General features: G+C 51.8%; 3 protein-coding genes across 3 annotated transcripts; 1 reads left to right on the top strand and 2 right to left on the bottom strand.

Annotated features, from left to right (window-relative positions):
- Nucleotides 1-6,969: 6,969 nt before the first annotated feature.
- Nucleotides 6,970-8,691, bottom strand: VOLCADRAFT_95607 (uncharacterized protein; the record flags this gene model as incomplete). Its single annotated transcript, XM_002954692.1, has 4 exons — nt 6,970-7,017; nt 7,305-7,377; nt 7,615-7,880; nt 8,530-8,691. The coding sequence occupies 4 exons, from the start codon at nt 8,689-8,691 to the stop codon at nt 6,970-6,972; spliced, it is 549 nt and encodes a 182-aa protein (XP_002954738.1).
- A 1,304-nt stretch (nt 8,692-9,995) lies between these two features.
- On the bottom strand, nt 9,996-13,277 carry rpl10E (component of cytosolic 80S ribosome and 60S large subunit). Its single transcript, XM_002954691.1, has 4 exons — nt 13,138-13,277; nt 12,532-12,698; nt 11,657-12,007; nt 9,996-10,918 (listed from the first exon to the last, which is right to left on the bottom strand). The coding sequence occupies exons 2-4, from the start codon at nt 12,690-12,692 to the stop codon at nt 10,732-10,734; spliced, it is 699 nt and encodes a 232-aa protein (XP_002954737.1). The 5' UTR covers nt 12,693-12,698; nt 13,138-13,277; the 3' UTR covers nt 9,996-10,731.
- Nucleotides 13,278-13,457: 180 nt separating this feature from the next.
- On the top strand, nt 13,458-14,595 carry mrpL36 (mitochondrial ribosomal protein L36; the record flags this gene model as incomplete). The annotated part of the gene is made up of 4 exons (XM_002954740.1): nt 13,458-13,480; nt 13,614-13,701; nt 13,883-14,046; nt 14,517-14,595. The coding sequence occupies 4 exons, from the start codon at nt 13,458-13,460 to the stop codon at nt 14,593-14,595; spliced, it is 354 nt and encodes a 117-aa protein (XP_002954786.1).
- Between the last annotated feature and the right edge of the window lie 110 nt (nt 14,596-14,705).

Genomic DNA, 14,705 nt, shown 5'->3' with positions numbered 1-14,705 from the left:
ACCAGCATCTCGAGAGGCCTTTTCAGCGGCCAGCTGCTACATTTGGTATCGAGACCTCGTGAAATTTCACGATCCTGAAGTCGTCGGTTCACCCCCCACCAATCATGCTTGAGTGGAAAAACGGGTTTGGTGACTCAGTGAGCGAATATCGCACCAAAAACCATTAAAAAGTAGCTGAACCGACTGGACTGTCTCTGTGCCTGAAAAACCTGAAGGCTAGGCGCATGAAGGGGAGCATGATGTGACGTGGGCTTGAACACCCCACTGCCCGAGGATAGGTGAAGGTAGGCACAGGCTGGTGGTATATGAAGCCCAGGATGGACCCCTTCAAAAGGGGGGGATGTAGCAGCCAGTACACAGTACGGTGCTATAAATACGCGCATAACGCGACCACCAGCATCTTGAGAGGCCTTTTCAGCGGCCAGCTGCTACAGTGTTGTTCCTCTGGCCTGCCTATCTACCTGCACTCAAGGAAGACTTGGAGCGCCTACCTAGCTATGTATCCTGCCTCATGTTTGTGCTTTTGGTTGCATGACATTTGTGGGGGGCAGATTCCTTCATAATGATAACCTAGGGAAAACCCTGGGAATTAGTTCCTACACATACAGGTGCTGCCTCTCTTTGGGTGATGCTATATGTCTGCATAATAATTACTCTGGATTTGGATAGGAGAGGGCGGTAATGTGTTACCAGGGGGATAAACCCAGGCAGCTGTACCTGCATGAGGTTGCTGGTCAATAATTAAATATAGGATCTAAAACACAGTGGTAATTTGAAGTTTGATTTTGCGGAAGTCAGCATCTAGTATGGCAGCTTGTATGTTCATGCCTGAGAAGCCTGGGAAGCTTTCTTTATTTCCTAGACAGCAGATTCAGACGTTCCTGAAAGGCACTCAGCTGTTTAGAGCCTCATACCCAGGATGTCTGGAACCCCCTCCATTGACGGCACCTTTGCTGTATACCACAGCTACATCATACCCTCCTCCTTCAGACCACATCCAAGCTGCTGCTTGACAACTTGACAGATAAAGATGCATGCCTAGACCAAAAACTCACTGAGACCTCCTTCAAGGCTCATATTCTGCTCTGAAGCCTTCAGTTAGCATGCTGAGGCATGTTATCAGATCCTGTGTGGTGTAGTATAGCAAAAGTCTTGTTCAAATGCCAAAAATACATGAAGCGCTCACAGCAGTCTGCAGAGAGACCGAGGCCACGGTTGCTCCCATACTTCAAGCTCTTCAATGTAGAAGCTGAGGCAGGAGACGCTTTTTATCTTTTTGATGTGAATGACCTGCAATCACAACTTAATCTCTCACAGCTTACCACCCTGAAGGCAGTCATCACCAAATGCTGCTGTGCCCACATCAAGTTGGGTTGGCTGTGAGGCTGGTTGTCTCTTGGTAATCCTAAATCGGGCTGTGACTGCTTGCCTGCAGACACTGTCAATTGGGGTGTCAGAGACGTTTTCTGCAGAAGAGAGGGTTTCTGTCCCATAGCCTGTACTGTTGCCAATAACATGCAAGAGAAGTCTTGCTGTGATGGATGATGTTCCCCAGACATTTACACTCAAACATTGTAACACCAGGCAAAGAGTACTCAGGGAGATACCAAGGGAGCTGAACCCTTATCACATTCCTCCCCCCTTTGAGTCAACACGGTTATTCGAGATCCCATAAGATTGTGAGTTTTATTGTTATTTAGACATTTTGTCAGTCCCCATTTGAGATGGAGGGCTTTGCTTTAACTCAGCTGGTAGACTTCTTGCCTGCCCAGGCATATGCCTTGGTATATACCAATGTAAGGACTTCAGATTACCAAAAGACAACCAGCCTCACAGCCAACCCAACTCAATGTGGGCACAGCAGCATTTGGTGATGCCTACTTTGGGTAAGCTGCCGGAGATCAAGGTGTGCTGGCAGATCATTCATGTAAAGAAGACAAACAGTGTCCCCCACCTCAGCTTCTACATTGAAGAGCTTGAAGTATAGGAGCAACTGTGGCCTCGGTCTCTCTGTGGACTGCAGTGAGTGCTTCACGTATTGTTGGCATTTGAACAAGACTTTTGCTATACTACACCACACAGGATCTGGTATCATGCCTCAGCATGCAGAACAAGGAGGTCTCAGTGGGTTTTCGGTTCAGGCATGCATCTCTATCTCTCAAGTTGTCAAGCAGCAGCTTGGATGTGGCTGCTGGTGTGGAAGAGTATGACCATCTAGATGGTCATATGTATGATGTAGTTGTGGTATACAGCTAAAGGTGCAGTCAATGGAGGGGGTTCCAGACATCCAACAGGGCCAGAAACATGTGCCACCCATCTTCTTACAGGCAGGCAGCTGGCAGAGGTTAAGGCCTGACTTCTGCTCCCGGAGTGTCCAGGTTCAAATCTGCCTGCCAACCTCTCTAGTGTGTGAGAGGTGTTGAATTGGGAGGTGGCCTCCCATCTTATGGATGGTGTAGGACATGATAGCATCAGCTTGCGAGCTGACCAGAAACTAAGTTGAGGCACCATTGATCAAATACCTTCTGAATACCTTCTGAAGTCAGATGGGGTGAACGGATCAGGGTGCCCCTCAAGCAGGGGAGAGCAGGGAACTGCCTCAGGAAAGGGGGCCGCTGGTGAAGCTATACCACCCTGTAATAACATACATCCTGGGTATGAGGCTCTAAACAGCCTAGACAAGTATGAAAGCTTCCCAGACTTCTCAGGCACTAACATACAAGCTGCCATACTATGCTGACTTCAGAATCGAACTTCATATTACCACTGTGTTTTAGACCGACGACCATGTAGAACTTGCTAATTTCTTCAATTTCATGCAGGTACAGCTGCCTGGGTTTATCCCCCTGGTAACTGTAACACAGCAAAGGCGTAACCCGGGATGCTCAGATTGGCATTTGCGTCGTTACATTGCCCCCCACTTAGCAATGGACGTCCTCGGCCATTATTTCGAGCACAGGAGCCATCCCACCTCGCGCCAGTGCGCTGGTTTATCCATTACACCATGAAATCGCCAATTTGCGACTTGCTGGTTGCCAGAATCGAACCGCCGACCCGAAGTTTATTTCGGTATTCGTGCGGTCCCGTCTCGATACCATTGTAACACAGCAAAGGCGTAACCCGGGATGCTCAGATTGGCATTTGCGTCGTTACAGTAACACATTACCACCCTCTCCTATCCAAATCCAGAGTAATTATTATGCAGACATATAGCATCACCCAAAGAGAGGCAGCACCTGTATGTGTCGGAACTAATTTCCAGGGTTTTCCTTAAGTTATCCCTATATCGCGAGCTGTCACAGAGGCCACTCCAGTTCCATTGGGCCAATCTTGTACTTAGGTTTTGGAACTCTGTGGTTAAGAGGCCGGGAACGCTGTGTCACCAGGCATTTGTTGCTGACCTGGAGTTGGCACTTGGGGGCGTCACTGAGTGTTGGGCAAGCAAGGTACTAGCCTTTCTTACTAGCTTAGGAGTGGAACCCCCCACTAATACGCACGGTAATGATCTTATATCGTACTACACCACCCTTAAATTGCCAGTTGAGAGCATTCTTAAGGTATTTGCCAAGCGGCTTGATGCACGGTGGGAGTGCCCAAATACCTTGGGTGACCCCCGCGCCTTCCCCATAGGAGTTACCAGAGCCAAGGCGTGTCGCTATATGAACTGGATGGGAGCTGCCCTGTCAAGGGGTGCACGTCTCAATTGGTTGGAGCACACTAAAGGGACCATGCCCCAGCGACTTCATCATGTGCTCATGCGTTTTCGGTTAGGCTGTTGGGAGTTAGAGGTTAATAGGCCTAATGGGCGTGAGCGCACCGTGCATACCTGCAGGCTTTGTGACTGTGGAACGGTTGAAGATGAGTTGCATGTTTTCGAAGAATGTCCCGATGGTGACCTAGTCCTTACGGGGCGCAGCACGCGCACCACTATGACTGAGGCGCCACCCCTGGCATTGGCCAGGTACCTCTCGGAAATTTGGGAGGCCAGGCACGTCGCGCTGAGGCGCTTCGCCCTGAAGCGGACGAGGGAGAATGAAGATGACCTCCCGCGTACCCGCATCAATACCAATACAACGTCCATGGCCCCCCCGGCTTTTACGGATGCACCCGCACTTGTGTGCGGAACTTGTAACTTGTAACTTGTATTATAAAGGAATCAGCCCAGAGGCACAACACTGCGAAGTCTGATAGTGCTTCACTACATATTCTAAGGAAATAAGGACACAAGCATTCAGCTCCAAGAAGTAATGCATAAATGAGGTCGAACTCACCAAAGCCGGCACCCAGTGGCGGGACAGCAGCCGATGCAGCTGCGTATCAAAAAATACGAGGGTGCAATACGCAGGTAGGTAAATGCATCCACAGGGCTTGCATTATTCTTTTATTCCTTACTGTAACTGCTTGCAAATGGCGGCTAGACGTTGACAATCTTGCGACCTTCACCTCCGACGCCTGCCTATACCGGCCAAAGAATATCAATGTTGTCCAAGCCGCCTACACCGTTCGGATTGCACGTCCGTCTGCCGTCGCGCTTCCGGGGATTGCTGCCTACATGGCTGGCGTGACGCTCAGCTCGCCAGCGACAATCATATCATGCATTATGCTTGACCATCATATCGAATCCTGTCATCGCATCGCACCATGAGATTTTGCTTTGGCACCATGTCTTGGTTTCGGAGACCATTCCGAAACACCACGACCGCTAACGTCTCCTCTAAGTTAACTCTAGTAGAAATAACGGGTCGCTAATTGGAAACACTCTATTACCTAGATTGTTTTACCCAGCTTCCGCGCATTGCACTTAAAGTCCCAGAAAGTTTCTGGGACCGGTACTTGTTGCAAATGGTCCGCAGGAAACACTTTCGTGTGGCTTCCAGAGATGCAATGCATCCTCCGGTTCCCGAAGCTGATCCGCACCGATATTCGGGTTTCATCTGCTTCACCATCGAATCATTTTCTATGCGCATCTAACATACTCGTTTCGAAGGATGTCAGCTCCGCCATGCCATTTCTGATGGGGGCGGTCTTGGGAGCGGTGGCAGCGGCGGCGATGGAACAATGAACAAAACAGCGCCGGGCCATGTATCCTCAAGGCGGTCAAGGGTGGTGAGTGCACGTGAGCGCTGTGCGGGCAAATATGGATCGTGGTTGTGGCGGGCCGATACATAATACACATCGCTTTCTCTTAACCAACTCCCAACCTTGTTAGCCCGTTCTCATAACTCGCTGGTGCGTTTGACGCGGGCATGCAGGCTCCCGCCGGGTAAGCAATGCGAATGCATACGTGCGATTGCATTTTACTTGGATGTGCAGTCTGTCGGTGGTGAGGTCGAGGCAATATGATTTTCATATAGTGGAGAACCTCATGATGGCCTTTCAGGAAGCAGCCATCAACGATGTCAGGCGTCAACGAACCAACTAACCAACAACTACCCACCCCATCAATTAAAGTTGTCATCTGCGATGTCAAGGATATGGCCTTTGGCTTATGTAGTTTAGTAAAACTTCACAACTGAGCATGTATCATGACCAGAAAGGAAGGACTGGCCCCCTAACCACCAGTTGTGTTTGCCGCCACCCTGCTTACAACCCTGTTCAACACATACATCCTGTGGCACCGAATTCAGGGTTCGGCAGTCACCACCAATCCAGCGTGCGACTCTGGTCCATCAACTGTGAACTCAACTCCACATCTCAGCAGCTAGCCATAATCTCGCGTTCCCGACTAATTTGGGGGTCTCCCCGGGAATCGAAACCAGGACCTTAAACCGCTAACTACAGTAGTGTCAACCCAGACCAGACCTCATGTAATAAGACGGTGACATTGCGTGCTTCACTCTGGCCAGGACGTTGCACAGCCTGGGTGCCACTGTATGTTCTGTTTTGTTTAGGATCTTCTCCTTGTGAACCCAACTCCCTGGCAGGGCAGGCTGGGTGCACTGCACCTGAGGAAGCCCGGGCCCGGGCCTATCCCTCTGTAATAGACGGTGTGGTGCTCCCATAAGACTAACCAAATAACACAGGTGATGGTCGTTGAGGTCCCCGAATCCTCCTTGGGGGGGAATCCTGCACTACTGGGGATGACGAAGGTGTCCCGCAATCCCCTCACCATTCCTATGCGTGGGTAGTAGCAGGCCGGTTGAGTTCTCGAGTGTAAAAACGTGTGCTGTCTATGACGATTAGAGGGGGAGTCTTCCACGTGAATGAGTAGTACTTCACTTTATAATATTCTTAAGTACGAATCAGCATTACATATCACTAAGTAACATTACATATCACTAAGTGTGTTTTGCTCGGTATGATCCCTAACCCTATACTGTCCTACTTAGGACAGATTGTGCTGGTTCAGGACTAGCACCGTCAATCATCCACACATACAGTCTAGTATCAGGTATTTTTAGTGAACACCGTCTCTCTCTAACGCTCAGGAGGAGGATATAGTGTAAAATCTAATTATTACTGTCTGTTAGTTACCTGCAGCAGACTTCAAGGCCGTTTGCATTTGGATTGCCTTTTCCTGCACGTGTAATACTGGGTGTGCCGCCTTGTGGACTGCCATGCACGGCAAGCCTGCAAAGGGCTCGGGCAGGGCCCAAAGAGGGCCCACCCTTGGGACACTGACACACTGCTGGAACCACCGTGTCAAATGGCGAGAACGGGCTCAGGGGCTAAGTTTCCGTTTGCCTTTATTTGCGTTTTAGTCTGTACGGATATCCTCAACGGCAAGAACACATGCATGCAGGCCCTATTCTCCCATATTGCACCGTTCCTGGCTGTTGTATCACGTCTTGTCGCAGGAAAAGAACCGATCGGCGGATGTCAATCCCGTGATACCCAGGATACTACACTGGCTCTCGAAATATAGTACATGTTTCAAATGTACTACATCCACACATTCAGGTGCACCATCAATTCTCTCCAGAAAACGTACAGCTTCAACAAGGAATCCTAGCACTTGTTGACGGGATGTTACACTGATGTGGGTGGCTTGCCCTGAGAAAGGACAAGCACCGGGCCCTGACCAGGCCGAAGTACAGTGCAGGGGCAGGTGTGATGGCTATGTCTTCTTCCACGCACACCTCACTGCCCCATTTACGCCGACCGGAATGCAGCCCCTGGCTAGGCAACTCTGCGACACAAAAGACTGCAAACCATGCTAAGCAAAAGCTGCACGAGATGCACTCCACACCTTAAAAATTTCTAACCACACTGCTACCTCTCACAACTTTACCTGGCCAACCTACTCACTCACTCTCACGACTGCTATTAAAAAGAAAACGCCACCAGGGGCATAGCTGGCGCACCTGGTGGTGAGCTTGCCCTTGATTGCCTGTTGGGGCAACACTTGGCAACCCCAAGGGTTGCAGCAATTCGCAACTGCAACACAACATGGCAACAGGAAAGGGCTCCAGGCTCTGAATGTCTTCTACAGCCGCCCACCTCCCTCTTAACCATGACCAATACCCTGTCCAAGGACCACATCACCCACGCACTGGTAAGCGCGCTGGCAAAGGAAAACATTTCCTCATATTCTCTCACCCCCTCACCGCTTCCCTCTGGCTACCGGCTTGGCACTAATGAAATGCAACACAGCAGCAGAAGCGGCACACTGACACAAAACGATAGATCATGGCACCCATCGCCACTACAGCATGCATAACTGGCTCGTACAACATACCCTTGAGCCCTCCATCGCTTATTTTCAGTAGCAATATCAACTGCTGCTCCTCGTTTTCTAATGCTCGTTTGACAAACTTGTCAGCCACCCATTTGGTAGCGAACATGAGGCGCTTATTCTGGAACTTGTCGTCAGCCACAATATGAACCAGGTGATGGCTGGCCTCAGACCCCCTGCCGACAGCACCAATGGCCGTTCGCACCTGATAGGAGAGCGACCAGAGAGGCAGGCTGAGCCGCAGGTGTGTTACATCTGAATGTTCAGGCAGGGTGCAACCCTTGGAGCTCGCCATGAAACACGAGGTGTTGATGTTGATGTTGTTACAGGGTGGTTAAGCTTCACCAGTGGCCTCCTTCCCGAGGCAGTTCCCTTCTCTCCCCTGCTAGAGGGGCACCCTAATCCACTCACCCCATCCGACTTCAGAATGTACTTTTTGAGTTTGGCAACTCACCACCGGCATCCAACCAAATCTAGCGGATCAACGGCGCGTCAACTTAGTTCCTGGTCAGCTCGCAAGTTAAATTTATCATGTCCTACACCGTCCACAAGATGGGGGGCCACCTCCCATTTCATCACCTCTCAATCACCCCGAGAGGTCGGCAGGCGGATTTGAATCCGGACGCGTCGGGAGCAGAAGCCAGGCCTTAACCTCTGCCACTCGCCTGGTGTTGGTGGCAATATGGGCAAGGAGGACATAGGAGCTCAGCAGCTAAGTGAATCTGAGTAAATCTCTGCTGGATCGAAGGAAGAACAGCAACATTAAAAACTCGGGTAGTGTCGGTGAAATCTGGGCAGCCAACTGAAACAGCACCAAATTCAGGGTAGAGGACTAGCTACACTACATGCCTCACCTGTTCAACGTTGCAAGTATGAATCGCACTGAGCAGCGGCCTCAGCAACGCAAGCACCTCCCGGTCGGGGTGCAGCGACGGATGCTGCAGCACGTACCGTGCCACACCGCCATAGTAGTCAAAGAGGTCCTTCACGCTGGCCTCCGGAACTCTATCGTACATCTTGCTGCGGGCATTTTGTGTGGTGGGGAAAGCGAGTGGCTGTTTTGGCCGTTTGCACACAGGACAATTTGCAAAAAGTGCGGTTTTGATAGGGTTTGGGCATGAACAACATCATAGTCAAGGTTTACTAATTGATAAAGGAAAGAGTGCGATCACGGTCAGAGGGTTGCAAAGATTGGGGATTGGGGGCAGGTACTGGTCAGGCGGGATGGGGAATAGGGTGACACCGTCAGGATGGGATGTAGGGGCCAAGGTGAGGATTAGGGATTAGGCGTGCAACACTACCTTAGGATGGGGATTGCTGTCGGGGTGAGGATGGGAACGGGAACCCTGTCAGAGGGATGGGGATTGAAACCTTGACCAAGGATGGGGTTGGGAACCCTGGCCAAGGATAGGGATGGGATCCTGGCTGACAGGATGGGGATTGCAGGCTGATGCAGGTTTAGGATGCTGGCACGATGGTTGTGCCGCGACATGACTGCGAGCCCGCCAAACTCTGTGACTGGCACCCTCACTTAATTAAAGCACAAGATATTGTCCAACCTGTCTTTCCGGTCGCTGCCGCATGCTGGGTGCAAGACCACCGCGAGGCAGCCTTGACACTCCCATACGTGTTCATTTGGCCCCTGTGCAGCCCCCTGGTTGCTAGCATGTACGGCTAAGCAACCCTAGCTACTCTGTGTCAAGGGTCTGACGGAGCGCTGGTCAGATGCTTAGTTAAGGATCAGTGACTGCTTCATATGTGCTTGGCGGTATCTTAGTGAAAAACGTTGCCTAACAGCAAACCGCGGCTGCAAAGCAAGTCACCAAGAGCTGCCACGTGCAACGGATTGCAACCGAAGCCACCACCTGGCAGAAACGCGCAAGTATGGAGCAATATACCTAGCTAGCTAGCCACAAATAAGCAAAGCCACTGCACTGTAGCCAAGCAGGACGCGAAAGTTGCTCTTCCACAGCTTCCCTAGGCAAACGCACGCCGCGTCGTTACGAATGTTTTCTTGTACCAGCAGTCTTTTACTTCTCTGGGCATGGCTATACTGTAGCCCGGCAGGCCACTATTCCCATTTAATTGGGGCGCAAAATCTCAGACGCCGTCTGTGTATCTCATCTTGTTGGAAAGTGACCGACACATATACCGGGAAATGGTGAAAGCAGTAATAGGACCCCGGAGGTCCGGCGCTTTGCTGTGTTTGACACGTCTATTCCCTTTAATCTATTTGGCAAGGCAGGGGCACGCATGCATACATAGTTACCCTATCCGAGAACCTATCAAAGTCAGCGTTTGTGGACAGGGTGGCGGCGAAGATTTGTGATGCCACTTACAAATCCCAAGAGTGCGGGATGCAGTGACTCTAACAGCAATTCCATTTCCATGTCAAATACCGCTATTATAATGTCAGTCGTGGGCAGGCTTACGGCATTGTAAGCAGCTGGCTACTTGACAAATAGCAAGTTGTCTGCGACTTCCGAGGTATCCGGCATGGTGAGATTTGTTGCACACCTTTTGTTTGCACTACGTTCACGTGGGAGATTAATGCCATACGTCAAGCTTAGAAGTCTCTGCAGAGATCACCGTCCGACCCGTCCTTCGGTTCATAGGGGCTGACATTGCAGATGTAAGATGTTTTTTCATTCGATAAACGTTCAACTATTTGGAACTCATCTCAGATCCCATATCTCAAAACCGGATTTCGCGCGCGGGCGTGAGACGAATTCATTAAGCCTCCCCGCGCCTTCTTACAATATCGCCTGGGGACACCAACTCTCCCGGCCCGCGTCAGCCATGCGACTGAGGACCAGACCCAAGCAGCCGCAGCTGCTGCTCCAACCACACTCGGGGCTTACGCAGCTCCCACGCCGGCAGGAACTCCGAAAACACAGCCAACGCCTTCACCAACAGCACATCGGGCCCGGAAGCCAGTCGCCGCAGCAGGCGTGGAAGTTGGCTTAGTGCACAGCATGAGCTGCGCCACCATGACCCGCAGTTCACTTGTCAACAGCAGTCAAGACGTCGACGTGCACTGCAGCGAATGGTAGCGTCTACTCGGAGTCCACCTTGTGGTGCGGGATGTGGTGCAGGCGAGCAGGGTAGTCAAAGATGTGGTCAGGCTCACGCTCAGCCAGTGGGCCCTTGTGGTTGATCAGCTTGACGTGCGAGCCATCGTTAATCAGGCGGCCCTCCTCACGGTACAGCTTGTAGTCCTTGCGGGTCAGGGTGGTGAAGCCCCTGCAAGCACACACACAAGGCAGCGAGATGGAACACGAGGGCCAATGTCCGTCAACGTTGTGCGTGTACTGTGCACAAACCCCTGCATGCAAACCTCTGGTGACGGTAGGTGGGCACCAGGCAGAGCTGCGAACCCCGGGAAAGGTCACCCCATTCTAACCCGCAGTGTCATTGCGCTGACTGCCTCGTCAGTCCGGGGGGATATGCAGCAGTCCTGGCTTTTCATCAAACAAGTTTGTCAACATCGCTCATTCATGAGGCGCATCACCAATTGCCATGGCAAACAATCCAAGCAGCTCTGGCTTCTGGGCAATAACTACCGTGAAGTTGCCTTTTGCAACTAACGAGTAAGCACATCTTAAGCATGTTCAGCCTCAATGCACCCAAATTGCCAGACCAAGGCTGTGGAAATTATCCCCCACATGTCTCACGTAAAAAAAACAGATCAGCGAGATCTGGAAAGCGGGCCCTCAATTCCAGACGCACAGCGGCGGCCCCACCCCAGAAATCCTGACCCAAGTGAGCTCCACAACAGATTCCAGCATATCTAATAATAACTGCCCAGTACTCCCAATCGAACCCAATCGCACGTGAGCCTAACCCATGCTTCAGTTCCAAGCCCCCAAGCAACCGTTTTACTGCTCGTACTCGCCCGCGTTTTCGGGCGTCTGCATTTGCCGACCAGTGTTCACGCACCCAAGACCGTAAAAACAGTCCACCAACACCCGTGAAACTCACCAGTTGTTGGACCTGATGATCTTCTGGCGGCCAGGGAACTTGAACTTGGCGCGGCGCAGCGCCTCCTCGGCCACAGCGCCATGCTGGTCACGGCAGCGGATGCTCATGAGCACCTGGCCGATCTGCACACGCGCGCAAGTGCCCGTGGGCTTGCCGAAGGCGCCACGCATACCGGTCTGGAGCCTATCGGCTCCAGCGCACGAAAGCATCTTGTTAATGCGCAGCACGTGGAAGGGGTGCACGCGCACACGCAGGTGGAAGGCTTCCTTGCCGGCATTCTTGACCATGTACTTGTTGGCAGCCACACGAGCAGCCTCCAGTGCCTCGCTGGACACGTTCTCCTTCTCCCAACTGTTGAAGCACAATTATTTGCATCCACACAAAGCGGCAAAAGACCCAGGGGCGTTGGTCATCGGGACAGCGACTTTAAAACATCGACTGACGAGCCCCGTTGCCATTGGGGCTCAATGTTATGATGTCATACCTTGCTGTACAGAAGTCTTACCTCGGCTTGGCTGCCTAGACTGTGTCCAAATTGTTTAAACTTGGATACAATGCCATAGGAGGGTAGTGTGTCCGTATGTATGCGTAGAAGTATGTGACAGACTCCAAACCTGGAGAATGGTGCCCCCGGTGTGCCCTTGCCGTCTTCGGGAACCACCTTGACCTCAGGAGAACTAATTCCTACACCCGCCCTTGATTTGCTAAATATGCTAGATCCAAACGCCACACAGGCCAATGGCGTGCTCTGAGCAATCGCCGTTGGCCTGTGTGGTCTGGGCAATCGCTCCCCTCCATACCAGACCTAAAGACCTAAAGGAGCCCAATTTGCTGCATCCCCCAATAAAATACCCCGCCGATGCCTCGCAACGCACCTGGCCAGGTGGACGCAGCACGGGAAAGTGTCCACATCCGCCCTCTTCATGCCCGCATCGTAGATGCGGATCTTGGGGTCGGGCACACCACGGCAGAAGCGGGACTTAGGGTATGGCTTACCCTTAGACTGCCTGTAGCAGCGGGCGGGGCGGCGACCCATTTTTGCCTGCAAAGCAGGCGAGGGTTCACATATGGGGGAGGAGGGTGATCCTTTAACGGGCGCTGAACGTCACTGCATGGATTGAGCTGATAACGGCAGTATCACATGGTCATCATCTTCTCTGCGTGCCGTCTCTTGCATAAAGTGGTCGAAGCTGGGGGCCAAGTAGCTGCGCTGTGCTTCAAAGCGCTGCTAAGAACTGTAGTATGTGCAACTGCCAAAAAACATTAGGAATGAGCGCAAACGCGTCCGTTACAAAAGGAAAGAAAGATGCATCGCCGCCATTTCGGCCGCCGTAGAAGCTGCAAATCCTGACTGCAATATCAAAGACTTCCAAACGCTTTAACTGCATAGCTGCAAGTCCGTCGAAGCCGCTCGGCACTGTATTGCGTGCAAAGCTATCTGAGCGGCAGCAATGGTCTGCAGCGCGCTCCTCCAATCTTACCAGGAAAAATTTGCCCTTACAGACAAGTGAAATTTATATGCGGTAAGGGTATGATGTTGGCAAGCTGCTAATTGCAGAACAGTTCCTTGCCCCACACAACAAATCTGAACGCTAAACTGACTCCTCGGGCACTAGCTCACCTGTTTCGACGAAAGAAAGGCCCGAGAAGAGAACGAATTGCTGCACTGGCAAGCCTCAAAGCGATGGCACAACGTTGCTCGTCGCCCTGGAGCGATGCCGTACGCGTTCCCCTCTTTCTGTGTTATTCTGCAATTACCGTGGTTAAGGGCTTGGCTTGTTGTTCATGTAGCTAGTCAAAAATGAAGGTTCGTGGCAAGGTTCGGTAAGTTTTACCTACCATGTTGGCCTCGGAACTGGGTTGCGACGATTAGGCTTAGTGGATGACATTTACCCGAGTAGCACGCATGTGTTCCATGTCTAACCTTGGAGGATTGTGTATCAATATGCGCGGACAGGTTGATGTGCGAGTTCTGCAAGAAGGTTGTGGTTCGTCTCAGTAGAAAACAGCATTACGTGTACATCTACTGCACAAAAAACCCTCGGGTAGGTAGTGCTGAGAGCCGTGGGTGGGGGTCCCGTCTATGCATCAACCCAAGCCCACGACAGCTTGCGACACCCCGCAAGCGTTCCCCCTGGTCTACCAAAATGCAGTGGAAGAGTCGATGCACTTAATTGTAACGCATGCGCCCCGCACCTGCTCCATGCTTGTATTACCTAACTGCAGCACAAACAGCGGACAAAATTTCTTGCTATGTCTACGCAATCGGAGGCACATTGCTGCGACGGGCACCATGCGGGGTGGCATGCGGATACTCCAACTGGGTTACCTTGCCTTCCGGAGCCCAAGTACAGCCTTGTGCAGCAACACATGCTCGGCAGCGCAAGCCGGTGCGTGTGCGTATGCCTGGGGTGTTACTGCGGTTTTTTCCCACATGGGTCGGCTGGAAGAATGGGGAGCTGTGTTACTAGGGACATGGCAACAGTGAAACTGTGCATAAGAAGGCTTAGTATTCTGATGTATCAATTAAAAGACCACGTAAGGCTTAGAGCCGTTAATTCCGGGAGAGCGCTTTTGGAATTGGGCGTTCGGTCGGCATTTTGAGGGCCGGTTTTAGGGTCTTACAAGTGGTTGGTCAGCTCTTGGAGCTGGGTGCTGAAGGGCAGGGACCATTCCTAGTATTGAGCACATGCAGGAGGGGGGCTCCTGGGGGGCCTGCCCCACTATCAGGCATGGGAACAACGTATTGCGTGCAGGCCACAGAAGCAAGTTGAGCGCGGTTTGCAAGTTGTCGACACATATAAGCTGGTGCAGATAATAGCACCGCGTACACTTCACATGTGACCCTGTTCCGCTGCAGGAGTTTGTTAGGCAACCGCCATACATCGGTGCTTGGTGAGCTCTATTGGCGAGCGGCGCTAGCAGGACGCGACATGTGACGAGGGGAATGGATTGCAGTCGCATTCCGTCATGGAGAAAAGACTCGCCCCACTCATGGAGCAGCATTAACCCCGAGACGCCGCTGGTCAACCCTCATTCCAAAGATCTC

The sequence above is a fragment of the Volvox carteri genome (genome assembly GCF_000143455.1).
Source record: "Volvox carteri f. nagariensis unplaced genomic scaffold VOLCAscaffold_45, whole genome shotgun sequence".
Taxonomy (NCBI): domain Eukaryota; kingdom Viridiplantae; phylum Chlorophyta; class Chlorophyceae; order Chlamydomonadales; family Volvocaceae; genus Volvox; species Volvox carteri.
Note: the sequence above shows the minus strand (reverse complement) of the source record. Positions and strands in the feature narration are given on the sequence as shown.

Excerpts from the sequence above, each read along its gene's own strand:
- rpl10E (XM_002954691.1), bottom strand. The coding sequence starts at position 12,692 with ATGGGTCGCCGCCCCGCCCGCTGCTACAGGCAGTCTAAGGGTAAGCCA. Across the intron at positions 12,008-12,531 it reads TGCTGCGTCCACCTGGCCAG|TTGGGAGAAGGAGAACGTGT; the intron begins GTGCGTTGCGAG and ends GTGCTTCAACAG. Across the intron at positions 10,919-11,656 it reads ATCATCAGGTCCAACAACTG|GGGCTTCACCACCCTGACCC; the intron begins GTGAGTTTCACG and ends GTGTGCTTGCAG.